This window comes from Malus domestica, chromosome 11, assembly GCF_042453785.1.
Source record: "Malus domestica chromosome 11, GDT2T_hap1".
Classification (NCBI taxonomy): Eukaryota; Viridiplantae; Streptophyta; class Magnoliopsida; order Rosales; family Rosaceae; genus Malus; species Malus domestica.
This window is the reverse complement of record NC_091671.1, coordinates 30,079,102-30,103,137: the sequence shown is the minus strand read 5'-3', so window position 1 is coordinate 30,103,137 and position 24,036 is coordinate 30,079,102. Positions and strand designations below refer to the sequence as shown.

The 24,036-nt window shown below is 38.2% G+C and overlaps 2 protein-coding genes across 2 annotated transcripts; one reads left to right on the top strand and one right to left on the bottom strand.

Annotated features, from left to right (window-relative positions):
- Positions 1–5,221: 5,221 nt before the first annotated feature.
- On the top strand, positions 5,222–8,407 carry LOC103422975 (uncharacterized). Its single transcript, XM_008361043.4, has 6 exons — positions 5,222–5,539; positions 5,649–5,779; positions 5,951–6,120; positions 6,485–6,562; positions 7,077–7,221; positions 7,905–8,407. The coding sequence occupies exons 1-6, from the start codon at positions 5,434–5,436 to the stop codon at positions 8,316–8,318; spliced, it is 1,044 nt and encodes a 347-aa protein (XP_008359265.2). The 5' UTR covers positions 5,222–5,433; the 3' UTR covers positions 8,319–8,407.
- Positions 8,408–14,761: 6,354 nt separating this feature from the next.
- LOC103402536 (receptor-like protein EIX1) lies at positions 14,762–17,837 on the bottom strand. Its single transcript, XM_008341283.4, has one exon. It carries the CDS (start codon positions 17,835–17,837, stop codon positions 14,994–14,996), a length of 2,844 nt encoding a protein of 947 aa, XP_008339505.2. The 3' UTR covers positions 14,762–14,993.
- Between the last annotated feature and the right edge of the window lie 6,199 nt (positions 17,838–24,036).

The following is a 24,036-nucleotide window of genomic DNA, read 5'->3' as shown; positions in this document are numbered from 1 at the left end:
CAGGCCGACCACATGTAGTGTATTCCCAATTGGGAGACAGCCCATTGGCCTCAAAGCAAAACTTCAGGCTCATTTTTGGAGGTGGTGCAAAGATATTCCACTCAATTTTCTTCACTGGTTTCATTTATGATCATTGTCATCTTGAATATCCTTAAAAACTCAACGACGAAGAGAATTTAAGGTCCCTTAAATGGTGATGCAGTACCATTCATACAACGAGGAGCGTGCCAATGCTCCTAATCAGGTTGGATAGACCTGAAGTCGCTGTTAGAGATGTGATTTATGTGTAAAGTTAGTGTGTGTAGTATGCATTCATCCAAACAACTAACTTCCCCACATTCCTCCCTAATCACGTGTTTAATTGAACCGGTCACATGTATTAAGAAACATGATTCAATTAACTCATAATCGAGGACAATATCAATAAGATTATCCATAAGTAAAACATACACCAAACTAAATGTTCACAAAGTAAATGGTTTACTAAGGGGATTCAACCAACAAGGTCATCCATGTCAAAATTCTGCTTTTCCAAAGATGTTCGGTGGAGCAAAATCAATCTCACATATTGACTACGAGAATGGTACTCCTCAACAACATTGGTAGGGGCACTCATAGGTGCATAACCAATGATCTATTCCATCAAGACGAATGTAGATTCTGCAGGGTTAAAGCTTAGGAATATTATCCCTTTATTCTTAAAGTCTTAGGTCTTAGGTGCCAAGGATCACACTTCAGGCATGAAGCCACACCTTGGCAGGCCCTAATTCTACCATATGTTTGTGGTAGTAATCAGATCCGAGAATTTGGTAAACTTCCACTTTCTACACAACTGCTTCAGGGGTGAGTTAGAAACATGGAAGGACGAGAAAAGTATTCTATAGGCAAAATTCGATCGGATTTATAAATTTCAGAATTGTACTCATTCATGGACATAATCATGATGTGCTTCAAGCAATGTCTTTCATGATTAAACAGTCCGTAGGAGCGAGCCAAAGAGCCATGGAATCCTTGTTTGGGAGGTACTTCCATTTGTAATGCTTAGGGCATAAGTCTTCGAATGAAGATCATGGCGAAGGCTTATTCAGCTCTTCCATGCCATTGTTGGCGTCAATGGTTTCTCAGCTTCTTGATAGTCAAGTGGAGATTCACGTCTTGTACCCCACATAAAGTGGTTTCCATAAGAAACGTCTAAATCAGGGAAATTCAAACTTGTGACGGTTCGACAATCCACTAAATTAGAGGGAACAAGATTGTGATTGGTGCTATGGGAATGAATCATCAATAAGCATCAAAGTTAGCACATTTGAGTTTTAAGACATGGTTTACATGAAAAACGTCGGGTTTTCATAGGTGTATTGTTTTATGAAAACTTCGGGTTTCAAAGGCACTAAATTTGAAACTACAGGTTCAATTTAGTTTATGAATGTTTAGTTCATAAAAGAGAGGTTCCTGTAAGAATACAGAATGCAATATGTTGATTTAAGTGTAGTGGATTTGAGGTTCTTCAGGAACTTAAGTATGAGAGCTTCGTTACTACGAAAGTATGTCAACGGTTCAAAGTATAAAAATAAATTATTGAATTATTAATGTTTAAAAGTGGGCTTCAGGCCAATAATTTTGGATTAATTATTAGATTAATGGACTGCTTGTAAAATCCCATTCCTGAATTTCACTGTTATAATCTACGTATTGTTATTATTGAAATTTTATGTTATTTTCGGGAATTTATATTAATTTATTTGAATTTAGATTTTAATTAAACTAGTTACGAAGTTTGAAGGTTGAAAATTTATTATTTAAAATCTGCAAATCTTTCAAGGTCACAATTTATATTTCTGAATAGAGCTCGATCTCACAAACGCATAGGCGAAAGCCGTTTACACGTCCGGATTATAACGGTACAGTTACAGACATCTGAAGTTATGTTTCTAAACTATAGATTTTAATTTTCTTCAAAACTCCCCGTGGAAATGGTGACCAACCCAATTATGTGGAAGTTTAAGGGGGCCAATTAGAGGTAATGAAGAAAGGAAGGACCAATGAGGGAAAAAGGGATTTTTTTTCCCCTCTATCTTTAGTGGACCCTTTACTTGCACCAACCCGGAGTGGTTTCTGGCCACTTCCACCATTTTTTCAGGCGAAATCCAACTATCTCTCGCCTTCAACCTCTTCTACCGTCTCCCATCTTCCATTCCCACCGAAAATTGAGGGTTTTTAGGTCCAAAACCTTGTAAAACCGTGCGAGTTACCCCATGGAGTTTTGATGGCGATTCCGCCATTTCGGCGAGTCACACCACCCACCACCACCCTTAATCAACTCCCCTTGGACCCAAGAATAAGACCCAATTAGTTGTAGGGACATTGGAACATCGAGGAAGTCGAATCGCAGCACACCCATTTTAGAGTTTCTGACAGTTCGAGTGAAATTGGGGTCTTTCCAAGCTAAATTGGACTTGGCCACATGTATGAAACTTGTTACACTCATTGAGATCTACATACCTGTAAAATTTGGTAATTTTTAGAATTAGTTGAATTTTCCGGTAAGTCGGGGCGGCCGATCGCCACCCGCAACGGCGAATGCGGCAGTGTGTGGCCACTCGGCCGACGAAGTCTGTCTAAGTCCAATTAGATGCCCTAAATTCATAATTGATATCTGTATGAAGTGGTTTGATTGTTTGAACTTAGTTTCATTATGATACTTCACTTGATCAAAATTTGAATTGACGATCCGACAGTTGGATCGTCACCAAATTTTAATGCATTATAGAACGTAATATTTGAGGATAGCTGGAACTGATGGATTGAGAATCTGACATACAGATCTTCTTGAATTGGATTTCTAAGTTGGTAAAATTAATTGTTAACGGCCACCTATTTCTAGTAATTGGTGGAGATCCGACCGTCAAATCTCGGTGAGAATTTAGTATGAGGTTCTATGAGCATACTATGGACTCTGGGAAGTTATGGATTAGAAATCTGAAGAACAGATCTTCCGGATCGAATTACGTAAGGTTGTAGACCCTACCGTTGATCGAGAATTGACTTTTGGTCAATATGTCTCGAAACGTTCTAAATACTAAATCTAGTACCACGAAATATTAAGTGAAGTCTAGTGGGACCACTTGGGTCTGTGAGTGATTTGAATATATGTGATATAGTTATTGCCTTGATTTCTTATATTAATATCATATGTGAATATGATTTGGGTTATAAATGAAATTTCTATTGAAATGTGAATATATATATATATATATATATATATATATATATATATATATATATATATATATGCCATAGATCTATGTTTATTAAATGTGAATTCTATTGAAGTGTTATTTTTATTTCTGGCCATTGATCTATTTTTATTAAGTATGATTTGACTTATGCATTGGGATTATGGTTTGTATTGTATGATTGCATTGATGTGATGAAATGTGAGGGCTAGTAGTAGACCGTTAACCCATTGTCATGGTGTTTGTTGCTTCGAAACATGTTTCACCCCTCGTGTCATTATTTCATTTCTTGTTTCGTTTCGTTGAGTCTTTGTAACTTGAGTAACTGAACTTCATCCATGTCATGTTTCATTGATTGGTATTATACATTATACTTTGCGATTCTGTTGAGTGATGGTCCGAAATCGTATCCGCTTGGATTCCGTTGAGTGATGATTTGGAATCCCTTATACTTTGTGATTCCGTTAAGTGATGGTCCGGAATCGTATCATGGTTTGGATTTCGTTGAGCGATGGTCCGAAATCCCTTTTACTCTACGATTCCGTTAAGTGATGGTCTAGAATCCCCTTTGGTGTCTTGGTTCCATTGGGTGGTCTGAAATCCCTTTTTTCCAGAGATGTAGGTTTCGGCTGAACTGTGTTGCTCTAGCCCTGCATTTCAGTGTGTTGTACGTGTTATTATTTGGTGTGATTATTGGATGATGTTGGATGTAATTATTATGATTATGATAGACCATTGACCATAATGGCTATGGATTATTATTGCGCTTCATCGATTACTCTTTGAGATGCTGCTCGGCTGAATTGTGTATTATGTTGAGACATGGCGGTTTATGTGAGGAATATTCGAGTGTAGTGAAAATGGTGAACTACGAATGACTTGATTCCTATTGAGAACACGTAGACAATCTAACGAGAAGGTTAGATGCAACTATAAAGTATACAAAAATTACAACGCAATTCGAGTATTGAATTAGGCTTATACATATCCCGGAATTGCATCTTCAAATGCGTTGTATCATGTTCAACACAGAAAAATTAAATTGAATCAATAGCATGTAGATCAATTCAAAATAATAAATTAATCATAATAAGAATGATTAAAACGTAATACTCCTCTGATTGAAGATCAAATTCTCTTTAGCGCAACGTCAAGAGTGTGCTGATAACGTGTTGTAGGTATAATTTACTAAACAATTATGGAGGTCATAGAAAGAGGGAAGGTGCGGCAATAATAGAGAGAAGAGAGAGATGTATAATTGTGGGTATGTATAATTTACTAAACAATTATGGAGGTCATAGAGAGAGGGAATCTGCGGCAATAATAGAGAGAAGAGAGAGATGTATAATTGTGGGTGTATTCTATTCCACTTATTGTACCTTTATTTATAGAGTAAATTGTAGCTATGGTCCCTTAACTTTAACTCAATTGGAGCAATGGTCCCTCAACTAAAAATCCATTACCTTTGGTCCCTCAACTTATCAAAACGTGCAGCTATGGTCCCTCAACTAAAAATCCATTACCATTGGTCCCTGAACTTTAATTCAAGTGGAGAAATGGTCCTCTAACTTTAATCCAATTGTAGCAATGGTCCTTACAATATAACTCGTTTTGACAAATTTTTTGACATAGTTGACGAAAAGAACCATAATTATACACTTTGATGAGTTGAGGGACCCTAATTATATAAATGGTCATTTCAACATAGCTTATTTTGACAAAATTTTGACAAAATTGATGAAAATAACTATAGCTACACATTTTGATAAGTTGAGGGACCAATGGTAATGGATTTTTAGTTGAGGGACCATTGCTCCAATTTGATTAAAGTTGAGGGACCATTTGTACAATTTACTCTTATTTATAATAGTAGAAAATGTTAATTCCTTACCGTTTAGGATTATAACATTTAATAGTTAATCTATTCATAATATAAATATAAAATACATTATTACATCTATTAAAATTTACACAATCATATTTCTAATCTAATAAAATGACAACATATGTCAATTTATATCGAATTAATATATTGATTAAAGCTTAATTCTACCTTCAAATTTGATGCCTAACTCTCTCTCCTTTCTTTTTGTAAAATCGGAAAAGTCGGGAAAATAGTGTCATGCGGCTTTTAGATTTAGGGGTTTTGGTTTTGATTTTGAAAGTCGGGGAAGAAAGTCTTTGATTTTCGATTTTGATGGAAAAAGGAAGAGCCATCGCTTCGATTACGAATTCTTTGAACAAGTTGGATTTGATTTCCAAATCCAATCCCAGCCCCCAAATCCCTCAAATCCAATCCTCCAGTACGTCCCAAAGTTGAATTTGTTTCAGATACTTACACACGTACAGATATATGTGTATGTATGTATATATATACACGATTTGTGAGCTTAATTGAAACATCCATGGCAGGAACACAGCTTGAAAGGGCCAAGACTCCTCCGAGTTTACAAAGTTTGTGTATCGGAATCGTCGGCAGGCATTTGGAGGATATCATTCCCGACTTGGCCGAGATTGCATTTAACTTTCCGCCGGATATAAAGGTTATTCTCTATCCTTATTAGCAAAACCCACTTTTTTCTGTAAATTTGATTTCTTTTGGTAAAAAACTGTGATGGGTTTCTTTGTTGTGGATGGGTTTTTGTTTACATGTGAAGCTAATTAACATTTGCTGGTTCTGAATCTCAAGATTTTTGCAATTTCTGATATGGTAGGTGGCACTGGTGGCAATTGCCAGAAGAAGAAAGTTACTCGACGACGATGTTATTGTCTCTTTGGCTGATCATACATGGAAAAGTCTTGACCTTTCGGCATCAGATGTTTCGGATTTCGGGTTAGCAAAAGTGGCCGAGATATGTGGGTCACTTCAAGCTGTTGATATTAGGTACGGATGCTCAGTGTGATAATATCGTGTATCGGCTTAACTGCGGATTAAATAAGATATTTGAGTGACACCAACATACTTTGAACATGGAGAAGATGAAATGTTTTAACGGAAATCGGATGATTGTTGGTCTTAGTTTCGATATCCAATCCGTGAAGTGTGATACTTTGTAACTGTATTTAAGTTTATAATAACCTTGAGGCACAAATTTATATAAATTGTTGGTCTTAGTTAATATTTGTTTCAATCACCTGAGTAGCGATTGGCTAATACTTAAGGAATCAACATGTGTTTTGGTTTCAAACTCTCTAGTCTGTTTTGTCTGAAGAAACTTTGTGGTTGTACTGATACATTTCTTCTGCAGCCGGTGTGACAAAATCACTGCTGCTGGAGTTTCTGAACTTGTGCAGCGTTGCCAATCATTGGAGACTTTGAGATGCGGGTAAACACCTTTCCTTAACATAAAAAAATATTTAAACTTCATTACAAGTTTCTATATGCGCATCAATCTTTGCCATGGTCTTGATTAGAGCTTTTGGAATTGAAATGATTCTGTAACCAGAAGACATTGTTATACATTAGAAGTTTTATTGATATACGAACACCTGAGTGAATTTGAACCCGGTTGCTTTTTTCTATCTTTCCTTTGTTGTTAATGTGACTGACTTTCAATTTTCTAACTGCGAAGTAGAAAAATTTAGTTGTACCTTGACCTTGTGGAATGAATTAATAACAATTTGATCATAATAAGATATGAAGTTGTCTAGTATATCTCCAAGGTGCTTCTAAAATCATATTCCTTTGCTTCGTAATCATCATATGAAATTGTCTCCACTAAAATAAAATTAGTATAGGCCAAGTAATCTTTTACTTTTTTGTTCCACCCCTTGTGCTTTTAGTGGCCCGTAATATTGTGTTTGACTACCAGTAACTTCATAACAGGCTATGAATTGCAGAGGGAGCCCTAGGAGTGACCACACTGCACGCAGGTGCTTGGATGTATTTAAACCGAAGTTGAATGATGTAGAGGGAGATTCCTGGGAAGAACTGAATACTGCAGAAATTGTGAATGGTGCAGAGTCATTGCGTTGGCTTGTATGGGTATGTACTTAACATGTCCTTTTATGATACTATTCTTCATCAATGATTAATTTCTTTGATCTTTTGTCACCACTATGTTATGATGAAGTTGCTTCATCTCTTCCCTACGTAGTAGAATGCTTGACTGTCTTCTTGACTTTCCCTTTATTGTCATATGCATACATGCTTTGCATTACCAAATGATAACTTGTAACGAGACAGGTTGTGATCCCATGCCCGATGCCATGAATAGAATGGACACATTTTTTGGTTCTCTGTGTGAACTTATCCGAAAAGTTGGAAAAGATTAAAAAGAAAAAATGGATTCCATCTTTGGGCTTCGAATGGTAGCATGTTGGCAATAGTAAGAGTAGGGATGTGTAAAACAGTGTCACAAGGAAAGCTTAGATGTATATGGAAGATTGAATAACCTAAAGGAAATTTAATAGGGGGCTACAGCCCCTACTAGTAATTAGTTGGAAAGCTTAGATGTATATGGAAGATTGAATAACCTAAAGGAAATTTAATAGGGGGCTACAGCCCCTACTAGTAATTAGTTGGGTCCGCAAGCGGTGCACGAGTTTGTGGTCGGCTATGACTATTCAATTATTATGCCCCTAGAGAAACAAGTAGGAGAATCACTTTCTGCTTCTTTATCTGTTCCTGCCTTGTGATGTTTTAATTCCTCCTTTCATGTTTTGCAGCCAAAGATTGATAATGATTCTCTTGAGGGATTTGCCACCGAATGCCTGCGCATTACAGTAAATCCAAAGCCATCACCCTTCGGATTCAGTGGAACCCAAGTTCCCAAGGAGGCATTCCCAGACATCCAATTGGATGATTCTGTTGTCAAGGATATTGATCCCAAAACATGGGCGGTGCGTGGTTTTACACCAAAGGCAATACCTTCATCTCTTTCCAGCCCCGAGGAGTTGTCTGTGGCTGAAAAGTTTAGACGTGCATTTGAGGAAAGGGATACTCGGTTAGCCCCCAAGAGAGCCAAAAATGCAAGGCAGCATCGGCGACGTGCGGAGAGAGACTGGGTGATGACGGATACTAGAGCAAAGGCGGTCGCTCTAGCCTCACGAGCGAGCAGATCTCTACACAGTTGGAACTAGCACGTATTGTTTGTTTGCATTACCTTCAAATGTACCAGGTTTTCGTCAACTTTGCTGCTAAATGAATGTGTTGTACTGTTCGTGTCTTATGCACATGCAACTATTATTTTGTTAGTTTAGGGTGGATTATTTTGGTTCAGTTTCAAAAATAGTGTGGGTTATTAGTATCGCATGCTACCAAATAAAATTTCAGATTGTGCCAAAACCAAAACAATCAGTTCCAATGAACCAACCTACAGGTATTTTCACGCAACCCTAAAAACAAGGACAAGCAAGGGACTAACAAAAACTTCGTTTGATTAATCCGTGATGCAATCTCGAAAAACCAATAATTCATTTGGTAATGCTCACAAAAACAAATAACACTATAACCTCACATTAATTTTTAATTAGAAAACAAACCCAGATATCCAAATTTAGTAATACCACAATCCCTCTCTTATTTCACTACTAAATTACACTTTCTAAAACACAAGAAAATAAAATGAGAAAATTTAAGATTACTAAAAAATTTCAAAATGACAGAAATAGAAATGACGGAACTTTATTTTCTAGAATTTGTAAATTTTCTTGTTTGTTAACCTAAAAAAATACAATGGAATTTTTTGTTTTTAAATTCTCACTCCGATTAGAAGATGCGACTATGGGACAGAGGTTCAGGGCCGAAGGGGTAGAGGAAGACCCAGGAAAACTTTGAGAGAGACCCTATGAAAAGACTTAGAGTACTTGGATCTAACGGAGGACATGACACAGGACAGAACACAATGGCGTTCTAAGATTCATATAGCCGATCCCACTCAGTGACTTGGATTTTCCAAGTCTCCAACCGAGAAGTTGTCCTCGCTCGGGAAATTAAGGGAACACTACCTCAACCTACATGCTCCACTCACAAAGCTCCAACATACAAGCTTCAACAAAAGAAAATTCAAAGAACTTAGCGAAGAAGGCTTTGGTGATTTAACACAATACGTTGAAATGAAGGAAAACTTATTTATTGATATCCCCGATAAATTACAAATATGTACATATACTTAAGTCAAAATAAACAAACAAGAGGGAGCCTTCACAAAGGTTGCTTAGGAGAAGTCTCGGCAGTCGGTAGAGCCCCAGAAAGAGAAGGCACCGGAGGGGGATCATTCGGAGCCTCAGTACTGGACAGAACCCTAGAAGGAGGAGGCATCAGAGGTTGATCATTTGGAGCTTCATTACGCGGCACAGCCCCAGAAGACGAAGGCAATAAATGCCTTTGGAACAAACCCACAAATCTTTGATGATCAAGTAAAACCTGACCATCAGATTCCTTCATCTGGTCAAGCTTCCTCTTCATGTTTGTAGCATAGTCATGTGCGAGCCGGTGCAACTGTTTATTCTCATGCTTGAGCCCTCTAATCTCCTGTTTGAGACTCATCACTTCAGCCGCCACTGATTCAACTTGGCGGGTTCGAGCAAATAGGCGTTGGGCCATATTAGACACAGAACCTGCACACTGAACACTAAGAGCCAGAGAATCCTTAACAGCCAACTCATCAGACCGTTTGGAAAGTAGTCTGTTATCTTTGGGAGTGAGAAGGTTCCTGGCCACTACCGCAGCGGTCATATCATTCTTCATCACGGAATCCCCAACGGTAAGAGGACCAGTAGGGGAGACGAAGGATGGGCGCCATATGTTGTCTGGAGAAGGCGGGGCTGCCTCTTCAACAAGGTTCAAGTCAAAACGACGGTCGGAGGGGCCAGACATTTTCAAAGGTGTAGAAGAGAGAAGAGGTCGGACAAATCAAGATCTTAGAAGTGCAAGAATGAAGCTTCTACTGGTGGATATTCAAGTGTGCTTTGGAACTTAATGTCAGCCTCTATAAAAATCTGCACTCGACGAAGCTTCAGAAATCGAAGAGGCGTTTGCTTTCTCAAAAGCTGGGCTGCTCAGAGACCACGAGGGTCGATGTCAGAAATCGAAGAGGCGTTTGCTTTCTCAAAAGCTGGGCTGCTCAAAGACCACGAAGGTCGATCTCAGAAATCGAAGAGGTTTGCTTTCTCAAAAGCTGGGCTGCCCAGAGACCACGAGGGCCGATCTCAGAAATCGAAGAGGTTTGCTTTCTCAAAAGCTGGGCTGCTCAGAGACCACGAGGGCCGATCTCAGAAATCGAAGAGGCACCAACTTTTCCAACCTTGTCAGCACCTGTCACACGCACATTCAGCTTTGCGGAAATTATGGGCATTCTGTCGAAGATTTCTGGCGAAGTAGAAAGCACATGAATCGTACTGTTCAATCATCCACTTCCCACACGCAACAGTAGCTCATGGGTACCACATATAACTTTGCCAAAGTTCTCTGACAAAGTTGAGACTACTTTTCCAGCCTTGTCAGCACCTGTCACACGCACACTCAGCTTTGCGGAAATTATGGGCATTCTGTCGAAGATTTCTGGCGAAGTAGAAAGCACATGAATCGTACTGTTCAATCACCCACTTCCCACACGCAACAGTAGCTCATGAGTACCACATATAACTTTGCCAAAGTTCTCTGACAAAGTCGAGACACGTGAAGCTTGCAACTCTCACTACATCGCTCTGACCAAGAAGGGTAAAAGAATAGCAAAGAAACAACACTAACAAAGTTTAGACACATAAATTTTGAAGGCCTAGCTACCATATTATTACCCACAAGGGTAAAGGAACAGTACCACTGCTGGATAATTGGAAAGTCTCGGTGTGTCAACCTCTGTGCTTCATGGCAAGGTAGACTAGCAAACATGCCCAACCTTTACTCACATTCGAGAAAACACTCCCAACAAGATTGCTTGCCCCAAAATCGAAGAGGCATCGCCCTCCGAATCTCGAGAGCCAGACTCCCAACATGATTACTTTCTCAAAAATCGAAGAGAGGGTAAAGGAACAGTACCACTGCTGGATAATTTGAAAGTCCCTGTGTGTCAACCTCTGTGCTTCGTGGCAAGGTAGACTAGCAAACATGCCCAACCTTTACTCACATTCGAGAAAACACCCCCAACAAGATTGCTTGCTCCAAAATCGAAGAGGCACCGCCCTCCGAATCTCGAGAGCCAGACTCCTAACATGATTACTTTCTCAAAAATCGAAGAGAGGGTAAAGGAACAGTACCACTGCTGGATAATTGGAAAGTCCCTGCGTGTCAACCTCTGTGCTTCGTGGCAAGGTAGACTAGCAAACATGCCCAACCTTTACTCATATTCGAGAAAACACTCCCAACAAGATTGCTTGCTCCAAAATCGAAGAGGCACCGCCCTCCGAATCTCGAGAGCCAGACTCCCAACATGATTACTTTCTCAAAAATCGAAGACACCGCTCTCCGAATCTCGAGAGCCACACCCCCAGCATGATTGCTTTCTCAAAAATCGAAGAGGCATCGTTCTCCGAATCTCGAGAGCCAGATCCCCGACATGATTGCTTGTTCGAAAACCGAAGAGGCACCACTTTCCCAACTTCAAGAGCCGGATCTCCTTGGATAAAGCTTGTCTATAATCTTCACACGCAACATCAGCTTTCCAGATACCACAGACCACTTTTTCAAAGTGCTCTGACAGAGTTAAAACTTGTGAAGCTGGCAGCTCCCACTACCGTGCTATGACCAAGCAGGGTAAAGGAATAGCATTATTACTTGATGTTAGGGAGACTCCTATATATGTCGACCTCCATCCCCAACGGACAGGCAGACCTGCAAAAATGCTCAACCCTTCCTCTTATCTGAGAGGGCACTCCCAACGAAGCCTTTCGAAATATTCAGCTTTCTTTCCCCCCGATAATACCTCTGTAAACAAGCTATACTAGAGCAAGAATATCTCATATCATCAGGGTTAAAAGCAAGAGTATCCCATATCATGCTTTTTCCCTGTCTTTTCCTTTGGCCTTGTTCTTACCTGCAAGACAAGGAGAAAGAGAGCAATCAGTCAGCACTTGGAATCAAGCTTCCAGCCAGGAACTGACTGCCTGGAACCCCCTACCCTGGCATTGCTCTCGAGTACTCATCTTCAACATCTTATGCTTCCAGGGAAGATACCGCATCTGCCTGAGGAACAGATAGGGCAAGTGAGAAGGATACAAGGAAGCATGTGGAGACAAGCGTAACAGCACACGTGCCGATACATCCACTACTCTGTCAAAAGCAAAAGTATCCCATATCAGCAGGGTCGAACGTACTCTAGATTTGATGGACTTGTTTTGACCCTCAAATTCTTCAGTCGGCCTTATACTTTGGAGGAAACCAGAAAACCCTCTAGCCCAGTTCAAGAATAAGCCTGTGGAAAGTTACTTCTTCAAAAGCAAAAGTATCCCATATCATCTCTTCTCATTTTTCTTCTCTTTATCCTTCATGCTGCCTGCAAGATAGGGAGAATGTGAACAATCAGCCGGAGCTCTGATTGCTTACCTTGTCTGTTACCTCTTTCAGCAGATCCCCTAGCTCGGCGACTTGGGGGACTCCTACTACATGGTTTGTATCGCGCTTGACCAAGCCTGAAACTAAAAGTAAGCTTCAAGTGACATTGATACATTACCTTGTGCATCTCCACCAGTTACAGATACCACCCCTGGATGGAGGAAGAGTACTTCCAGAGAAGATTCCACATCTACCTATGAGACAGATAAGGAAAGTCAAGACGATACCACACTCCGGTACTTAGAAGTTTCGTGGTTACGAGATCATTCTCCCACAATATTTCCTAATGTCATTTGTACTAAATCATTCACTTGTACTCCCTAAAGGAGAGCTTGAACCTATGTACTTGTGTAAACCTTTCACAATTAATGAGAACTCCTCTATTCCGTGGACGTAGCCAATCTGGGTGAACCACGTACATCTTGTGTTTGCTTTCCTATCTCTATCCATTTATATACTTATCCACACTAATGACCGGAGCAATATGGCGAAGATCACAAAAAGTGACCGTTTTCGCTACCTAGGATCTATCTTGCAAGAGAACGGAGAATTAGATGGAGATCTCAACCATAGAATACAAGCTGGATGGATGAAGTGTAAGAGTGTATCCGGCGTGTTGTGTGATCGTCGTAGGCCACTGAAGATCAAGGGAAAATTTTATAGGACGGTAATAAGGCCAACGATGTTGTATGGCACAGAATGTTGGGCGGTGAAGCATCAACACGTACACAAAATGGGTGTAGCGGAGATGAGGATGCTTCGTGGGATGTATGGGCACACGAGAAAGGATAAGATTGGGAATGAGGATATCCAAGGTAAAGTAGGAGTAGCCAAAATTGAAGGAAATATGAGAGAAAATCGGTTCCGGTGGTTTGGACATGTGCAAAGAAGGCCTACTGACGCTCCGGTTCGAAAATGTGACTACGGGACAGAAGTTCAGGGCCGAAGGGGTAGAGGAAGACCTAGGAAAACTTTGGAAGAGACCCTAAGAAAAGACTTGATTACTTGGATCTAACGGAGGACATGACACAAACCCGAGCGCAATGGCGTTCTAGGATTCATATAGCCGACCCCACTTAGTGGGAAAAGGCTTTGTTGTTGTTGTTGTTGTATAGAAATTTGGAAATAACACCTATTCAAGAAATTTAAACTTGAGAGTTAGAGTCCCAAATTCCAAGTTTTTTTCTACTTGGAAATTCTAAATTTCTATGTTTATGAATTCAAGTAAGAGAATTGATGTATGTTAATCTATAATTCTGACTTTTGACAAATTCCATATTTATTTCCTTCGTCCTGCATCACTTTCTTTAGGAAATCGCAAAGGCCTTGCCTTATCTTCCAATGGTGATCGTATATCTTGCCTCACACAGTATATGGTGTGCCCAGTGTGTGAATTTTTTTCTATACGATTTAATTTCTGTGAAAATATTGAAAAAATTAAAGAAAAGATATGGAGGGGAATGTGAAGTCTAAACTTCACAAGATAATGAAAAACTTTTAAATTTCGGCTAAAAGCGATAGATTTCGTCGATATTTCCAATATATCGGTAAAATATCGACAAACTTTCATATTATATTTTCCTAAAGCTTCATTTTAAATGTCCACGTTTTTTTAGCAAATTTCCGTCATTTGTATCTAAGGCAACGATATCTATATCAATATATCCATCGATATTTTCATAAATTTGCATATCGATATTTTTATCAATACCAATATTTTAAACACTGAGCATGCTTCAACTCAAACTGATACATACAAATTTTTTTAGCGTCCACCAATCAAAGAATTTAAGAATGATATGTTTATATGCATCATAAGAAGTAAGAACTAGTGAGAATATGTAGATGTACATTATTGGTTTGAAATACAATACGCTTTGAATTTCGAAGGTCGAATTCGGTACCATGATAACACAAGCACTCTGCTGGTAAGTGAATGTCAACATTGAATTCAGTGCCATGATATCTTAGTCAAAAACATTAACTCCCAAGTCATTTCACTTCTTCGATCTCATTTGCTTACTGCTATTGCTTTCAGGTTGAACTTCAGTTTTTTATTAGATAATGTGCAAACTGTGGAACATAATGGCCTGGTTAAAAAGAAGAGAATCGGAATCAGTTACTTATTCATTTTTGTTCTTGTAAATATTTGTGCAAACATGCCAGATTTAGAAACAAAGAAGCATACAACAGTGTAACATTCTATCTGTATAGCAAAAAAGTAGAAACAAACCACACAAACTCCCTCTATCTGCACAGAATAATTAATGACGTTTAACGATTACAACATAGAGCTTCTTCACAATAATATTTTGGAACTGAGAAAGTGCATTGCTCCACGGCAAATTAGACAACAATGAACCAAGAACAATCCAAAACCCAAATGCAAATCCAAGCCCCAAGCTCAGATAGAACCCGCCATCTTCAAGTAAATGACCTTCTCCGTGCTTCTCATCACCTACCGGTGGCATGGCCTCTTTTGTACTGTGACACTCTTCCAATGGAGGTCCGCAAAGTTTATTGCCAGCATAACTAGACATATCAAAGCTTTGAAGCTGAGTGCCTTTCGGAATCTGCCCTATCAGATTGTTATAGGACAAATTCAGATAATTGAGAAATGTCAAGTTTGAGATGCTTGGAGAAACTTCGCCACAAAGTTGGTTCACGGACAAATCAAGCGACTCTAACATTCTCATATCACCGATTTTGGAAGGGATTCTTCCAGTCAGAAGATTATCGGATAAATTCAACGTTTGTAAGCTAATGAGACTGGTCAGTGCTTCCGGGATTTCTCCAGTTAACATGTTGTTGGAAAGGTCCAAACTAGCGACCAACCGAAGCATTGTGTTATAGTTCACTTCTCTTCCTTTGGTCACAAAAACTGCAGTCTCTGTGTAGGACTCCCCAAAAAGACCAAAACCGAAAAAAGAAGCATCCAAGAATTGAATACTGGTAGGTCCTTCGCTTGAAAAGGTATTGGCCATGGATGACAAATTTTGGAAACATCTGGGTATCGTTCCCGAAATATTGTTATGCGCAAGGTCCAAGATTTGGAGATTTGTGAGACTACAGAGCTTATAAGGAATGGCGCCATGGAACTGATTTGAACGAAGACTAAGAACTACCAAGCTTTGGCCAAACCATATTGGAAAGCTTCCAGCAAACTTGTTTCCACCAAGGTCAAGAAGTAACAACTGCTCACAGTTTTGTAGGGACACAGGTAATTCTCCAGATAGCTTATTATTGCGCAAGTGCAAAGATCGAAGGGAAAGTAGGTCCCCGATAGAGCTTGGAATTTTCCCCATCAAATTGTTGTCTTCTAAATTCACAACTGTCAAGTTTGGCCAATGTAACCGACAATCAGGAATTTCTCCAGTGAGGAGATTGTTGCCAAGATGAAGAACAAGAAGGTTTTTAGGTACATCGCTCCTATCACAAAGTAAGTGAGAGAGAGTTCCCGAAAATGATGAATTGGAAAGATCAAGTGTAGACACTGCCGAAGACACAAGAGGCAATGAACCATTGAACTGGTTAGACCTTAAGTCAATTAGGATTCCTGAAACTTGGGGATCGAAACGCTGTTGTTTTGGCCAGTTGGCGGAAACTATGTTTGGAACCTCGCCGGACAACTGATTACGCGAGAGATCCACAAAATATGCACCATTCGAATAAATGTTCCAAAACCAAATCGGAATTGTACCTGAAATTCCTGTATTGGACATGTTAAGAGCGGACAAATGTTTTTGACTCTTGAGCCACGCAGGTAACTCTGATGGGTCCAGATGCAATGAACTTAAAGTCAAGATAGAAAGTTGAAAAGGAGGAAGCCAGTCTGGGCTGGTTTTAAGAGTCAAAGAGTTCTCATTTGCAAAAAAGTTAATCAATCTTGTAAGATTAGTAAAATGAACTTCAGAGATAACACCCTCGAATGAATTGTTATCAATGGCCAACTCCTCTAAGAGTGATAGATTTCCTAAAGACACTGGAACGGGACCCGATATTGAATTATTTGAAAGATAAAGATAACGTAAATTTTTGAAACTTTCAAGTTGATTAGATAAATGACCTGAAAAATTATTATCCAACAAATCTAAATAATATATTTGACCAGAACTACATCGAGACAAACTTTCAAAGATTGCTGATACCCTCCCCCAAAAATTGTTCGACGATAGATCAATAGCAGTCAACTTACAAAGATTTCCCAATGAGTTTGGGATTTCCCCTTCAAGCTGATTGCTACGCAATTTAAGATCAACAAGGGCTGTCAAGTTTCCAAGGGAACTCGAAATTTCACCATGGAAAGCATTCTGAGAAAGAAAGAGGAACTCAAGATGGCCCAAACCGTACAACCATTTAGGTATGGTAGAGTTGAAATGGTTCCGGTGCAGATAAAGAACTTTAAGACTTGTCAAGTTCGCAATACCACTTGGTATGTGATAAAGTTCGCAACTAGACAAATGTAACTCGACTAGCAGAGAAGGGAGTGTATTTGCTTGTAACCAATGAGATGCGTTGGTAAGATCTACAAAACTCATGTCAAGATGTTTCAACAGAGAAAGACCAGAGAGCCATTTGAGATTCTCGACCATCGAACCAAAGTTGTGAGAAAGGTCGAGATAACGCAGACTCGAGAGATTCCCCAACTGATGAGGAATGGTTCCATTGAACCCTGCATACGAGAGGTCAAGATATCTTAAACCTTTAAGAGAACCTAGAAAGCTAGGAATTTGTAGTCCTTCAAAATTATTGTAGCTCAAGTTCAAGTAGCTGAGATGCTTTAAATTGAGTAGAGAAGGATTTACATTACCACCCAAACCGTGTTCCTCACCAGTTTCTTGATCATAATTACCAGCAAGGTGGAGCTCATGGACATGACCGGTTAAATTATCACAGGCAACACCGATCCAGTTACAACAATCGCTTGCACCACCCCAGGAGGAAAGCATATTTGACGGATCATCAAGATCTTTCTTGAACAGAAGGAGTGCTTGTCTCTCATGTTCTTTGCAAGGCACATACAGGTCCCCCTTGCATAAGCTAACTGTAAAAGACGCAATGCATAGGAGAAAGCTGACTAGTGAACCAACTCTCATGACTCTATCCATATAGATATCAAGTAGGTGATGGATGTGAGTAATGAGTACTTTAGAGTGCTATATCATATATATATATACACACATTAGTAAAGAGTACAGGTCCAACCTCGACCCTACTCTTAATTTATATATATATATATATATATAGGGAAGTGTTATTGGCACTCCAAAAATCTCATTCTACACTCCTCAAAAGTGTATTTTTCTTTCTAAATATAGAAAGTTTGGAGTGGAAAATGAGAATTTTGGAGTGCCAATAAAAATTCCCTATATATATATATATATTTTATTTTATTTTATTTGAACAAACGATATTACCTACATTGTGGGTAAGGGAGTATGGTAAGTCTCATTATGAGCTAGCAATAATATTACCTAAATTTTATAAGGCAGTCAAAACTCAGAAGCATGCGGTTGCAATGGTTGATCCACTTAATTAGTTTTATGAAATACGTGTTCATTTTGTGGAATGAGCAGTCATCCACTTAATTAGATGAATATTTCTTAACAAAAATTAACAACGACTTAGTGCCTTGAAAATAAAATAAAATACAAAAAACTTCATCAAATCTTCATCATTCGTCTCTTTTAATGGTAGATGATGTTCTTTCTTAATTTATAGATCAGCTAATAGGAGGGGAGAAAAATGAACAAGATGTTTGGAATTAAAATAAGTTTGGGCTTAGACAACAACTAAATGCCTTTATTTCATTCAAGTACTAATGAATGGTTTATTTTTTTTTCTTGTGCAAAATGATATTATCTACATTAAGGAGAGGGAATGAGTTTAACCTCACAATGGACTAGTAATAATGTTGTTCAAATTCACCTTTGACAAGTTTTGAATCTAAAACCTCTTATTTATAAGTGAAGCGGAACACCATTAGACTGTATTACTAAGTGGCAGTACTAATGAATATTTAATTTCAACAGATTTGAACACTAACCAAGCCCTAGGCTTAGCAAGTACTTTACATGTGGCATTGTGGACAACAAACACCCTTTCGAACTGTACAATTAACCCAATCGATTTTTACAACTACTTTTTTTTATGGCATCAGGCCACCACCACCGGGACGCGCTCTCTCCTTTCCACCACCACTTGGTCCACCTCCCTCCACCACCACATAATTCCCGATTTTAATATTTAAGTTTTCTAATCCAAGTTCTTATTGATATGATGTTAAACATTGAAATTAATGTGTATTGGATGAAAATTTTGGATTCGCAATAGACTATAGTTATTGACATGACCTATAAGAAAACTATATAAAGTTTTCCCTTCTTTGTTCATGTGCTGGTTTAGCTCATATGCATAAGTAATGAATGGAATAAAGCCCTATCAAGGGATACCAGACCGATCTTGCTCCGGCCATGACATTTGCACATTTAGATGTTACTATCGTACTATCAAAAGGATTATCTGCCAAGGGTACAATACCTTTATTCGCACTTCAAATATGAATACTACTATTGGAGTTTTATGATTTATGAAAAAATAAAATTGCACATTTAGATGCCACTACTGTACTATCAAGATGATTAGTTGCCAAGGGTACAATATTTTTATTCGCACTTCAAATATGAATACTATTGCCGGAGTTTTATTATTGACGAAAAAATCAAAGCCCCTTATCGGATTTGAACCGATGACTTACGCCTTATGGGTCTAAGGTAAGGAATAACCAATTACACCAAAAGATGCGTTTGCAATTGTTTATCCACTTAATTAGTTTTATGAAATACGTGTTCTTTTTGTAGAATGAGCAGTCATCCACATAATTAGATTAATATTTCTTAACAAAAATTAACAACGACTTAATGCCTTGGAAATAAAATAAAATAAAATAAAATAAACTTCAACAATTTTTCATCATTCATCTCTTTTAATGGAAGATATTGTTCTTCCTTCATTTATAGACCAGCTAATAGGAGGGGAGAAAAATGAACAAGATGTTTGGAATTAAAATAAGTTTAGGCTTGTACAAGAACTAAATGCCTTTATTTCATTCAAGTACTAAGTGGCAGTACTAATGAATATTTAATTTCAGCATATTTGAACACTAACTGAGCCCTAGGCTTTGCAAGTACTTTACAAGTGGCGTTGTGGGCGGCAAACACCCTTTCAAACTGTACAATTAACCCAATTGATTTTTACAACTACTTTTTTATGGCACTTTAGTAGTTTGGAGGGGGTGAAAGCTCATGTTGCAATGTATCCCATCAGGCCACCACCACCGGGTCAACCTCTCTTCTTTCCACCACCACTTGGTCCAACTCTCTCCTCCACCAAATAATTCCCGATTTTAATATTTAAGTTTTCTAATCCAAGTTCTTATTGATATGATGTTAAACATTGAAATTAATGTGTATTGGATGAACATTTTGGATTCGCAATAGACTATAGTTATTGATATGACTTACAAGAAAACTATATAGAGTTTTCCCTTTTTTGTTCATGTGCTGGTTTAGCTCATATGCATAAGTAATGAATGGAATAAAGCCCTAGCAAGGGATACCAGACCGATCCTGCTCCGGCCACAACATTTGTACATTTAGATGTTACTACCGTGCTATCAAGAGAATTAGTTGCCAAGCGTACAATATCTTTATTCTTACTTCAAATATGAATACTACTGTCAAAGTTTTATGATTTAAGACAAAATCAAATTGCAAATTTAGATGCCACTACCATACTATCAAGAGGATTAGTTGCCAATGATACAATATTTTTATTCGCAATTCAAATATGAAAACTATTGCCGGAGTTTTATGATTTATGAAAAAAAGCAAAGCCCCTTATCGAATTTTAACCGATGGTTGACGCCTTACGGGTCCGAGGTAAGGAATAACTAGTTACACCAAAAGATGTTGTTGCAATAGTTTATCAACTTAATTAGTTTTATGAAATATGTGTTCTTTATGTGGAATGAGCAATTATCCACTTAGTAAGATTAATATTTCTTAACAAAAATTAACGACGACATAGTGCCTTGAAAATAAAATAAAATAAAATAAACTTCATCAATTTTTCATCATTCATCTCTTTTAATGGAAGATAATGTTCTTCCTTCATTTATAGACAAGCTAATAGGAGGGGAGAAAAAATGAACAAGATGTTTGGAATTAAAATAAGTTTGGGCTTGTACAAGAACTAAATGCCTTTATTTCATTCAAGTACTAATGAATGGTTTTTTCTTTCTTTGTGCAAACGATATTTCTACATTAAAGGGAGGGGGTGAGCTTAGTCTCACAATGGACTAGCAATAATGTTGCTCAAAATCGCCATTAGCAAGAATGCAATCTAAAACCTCACACTTATAAGTGAAAAAGAATACCACTAGATTGCATTACTAAGTGGCAGTACTAATGAATATTTAATTTCAGCATATTTGAACCAAGGTTCTAAAAGTCGCTAGGCGCTAGTCGGGCGGCGGGCTGGGGCCTAGCGCCTAGGCGGCTAGGCGGGCGCCTAGGCGGCTAGGCGGGCGCCTAGGCGGCTAGGCGGGGCCTAGGCGGACTAGGGGGATTTAAGTAAATCTATCATATTTCATGTAAATAAGTGTCTGCTTCTACTTGAAATATATATAATTTCATCATAAACTACAAAATAGAATGCATATATATCATGAAGTATTGGAACATAATGAAAACATGTGAAATAAGGATATAATGTTTGTTCATTCAACTATGCAACAAGTCTCTTACAATTTATTGGAAAAAAACAAAATGCAAAATGAAAGTTATGTATTCTTTGTCTAAGTGAGTTGCAACCTAGGCGGGTCTAGGCGGGTGCCTAGGCGGGCTAGGCGGGTGCCTAGGCAGTCTAGGCGGTGGGTTGGGGCCTAGGCATTAATCGGGGTGGTGGGCTGGGGCTAAGCGCCTAGGCGGCGCTAGGCGGGGATTTTTAGAACAGTGATTTGAACACTAACCGAGCCCTAGGCTATGCAAGTACTTTACAAGTGGCGTTATGGGTGGCAAACACCCTTTCAAACCGTACAATAAACCCAATCGATTTTTACAACTACTTTTTTATGGCACTTTAGTAGTTTGGAAGGGGTGAAAGCTCAAGTTGCAAAGTATCCCATTAGGCCACCATCACCGGGTCAACCTCTCTTCTTTCGACCACCACTTGGTCCAACTCTCTCCACCACCACATAATTTCCGATTTTAATATTTAAGTTTTCTAATCCAAGTTCTTATTGATATGATGTTAAACATTGAAATTAATGTGTATTGGTTGAAAATTTTTGTTTGCAATAGACTATAGATATTGATATGACTTACAAGAAAACTATATAGAGTTTTCCCTTTTTTGTTCATGTGCTGGTTTAGCTCATATGCACAAGTAATGAATGCAATAAAGCCCTAGCAAGGGATACCAGACCGATCCTGCTCCGGCCACAACATTTGTACATTTAGATGTTACTACCATGCTATCAAGAGGATTAGTTGCTAAGCGTACAATATCTTTATTCGCACTTCAAATATGAATACTACTGTCAGAGTTTTATGATTTAAGACAAAATCAAATAGCAAATTTAGATGCCACTACCATACTATCAAGAGGATTAGCTGCCAAGGATACAATATTTTTATTCTCATTTCAAATATGAATACTATTGTCGGAGTTTTATGATTTATGAAAAAATGCAAAGCCCCTTATCGGATTTGAACCGATGATTGACACCTTACGGGTCCGAGGTAAGTAATAACTAGTTAGACCAAAAGATACGGTTGCAATAGTTTATCCACTTAATTAGTTTTATGAAATACGTGTTCTTTATGTGGAATGAGCAATTATCCACTTAATAAGATTAATATTTCTTAACAAAAATTAACGACGACTTAGTGCCTTGAAAATAAAATAAAATAAAATAAACTTCATCAATTTTTCATCATTCATCCCTTTTAATGGAAGATATTGTTCTTCTTTCTTTTAAAGACCAGCTAATAGGAGGGGAGAAAAATGAAAAAGATGTTTGGTATTAAAATAAGTTTGGGCTTGTACAAGAACTAAATGCCTTTATTTCATTCAAGTACTAATGAATGGTTTTTTTTCTTTGTGCAAACGATATTTCTACGTTAAGGGGAGGGGGTGAGCTTAGTCTCACAATGGAATAGCAATAATGTTGCTCAAATTCGCCTTTGGCAAGAATTCAATCTAAAACCTCACACTTATAAGTGAAAATGAATACCACTAGACTGTATTACTAAGTGGCAGTACTAATGAATATTTAATTTTAGCATATTTGCACACTAACCGAGCCCTAGGCCTTGCAAGTACTTTACAAGTGGCATTGTGGGTGGCAAACACCCTTTCAAACTGTACAATTAACCCAATTGATTTTTACAACTACTTTTTTGTGGCACTTTAGTAGTTTGGAGGGGGTGAAAGCTCAAGTTGGAATGTATCCCATCAGGCCACCACCATCGGGTCAACCTCTTTTCTTTCCACCACCACTTGGTCCAATTCTCTCCACCACCACATAATTCCCGATTTTAATATTTAAGTTTTCTAATCCAAGTTCTTATTGATATGATGTTAAACATTGAAATTAATGTTTATTGGTGGAAAATTTTGGATTCGCAATACACTATAGTTATTGATATGACTTACAAGAAAACTATATAGAGTTTTCCCTTTTGGTTCATGTGCTGGTTTATCTCATATGCATAAGTAATGAATGGAATAAAGCCCTAGCAAGGGATACCAAAACGATCCTGCTCCGGCCACAACATTTGTACATTTAGATGTTACTACCGTGCTATCAAGAGGATTAGTTGCTAAGCGTACAATATCTTTATTCGCACTTCAAATATGAATACTACTATCAGAGTTTTATGATTGAAGACAAAATCAAATAGCTAATTTAGATTCCACTACCATACTATCAAGAGGATTAGCTGCCAAGGATACAATATTTTTATTCTCATTTCAAATATGAATACTATTGTCGGAGTTTTATGATTTATGAAAAAATGCAACGCCCCTTATCGGATTTGAACTGATGATTGACGCCTTACGGGTCCGAGGTAAGGAATAACTAGTTAGACCAAAAGATGCGGTTGCAATAGTTTATCCACTTAATTAGTTTTATGAAATACGTGTTCTTTATGTGGAATGGGCAATTATCCACTTAATCAGATTAATATTTCTTAACAAAAATTAATGACGACTTAGTGCCTTGAAAATAAAATAAACTTC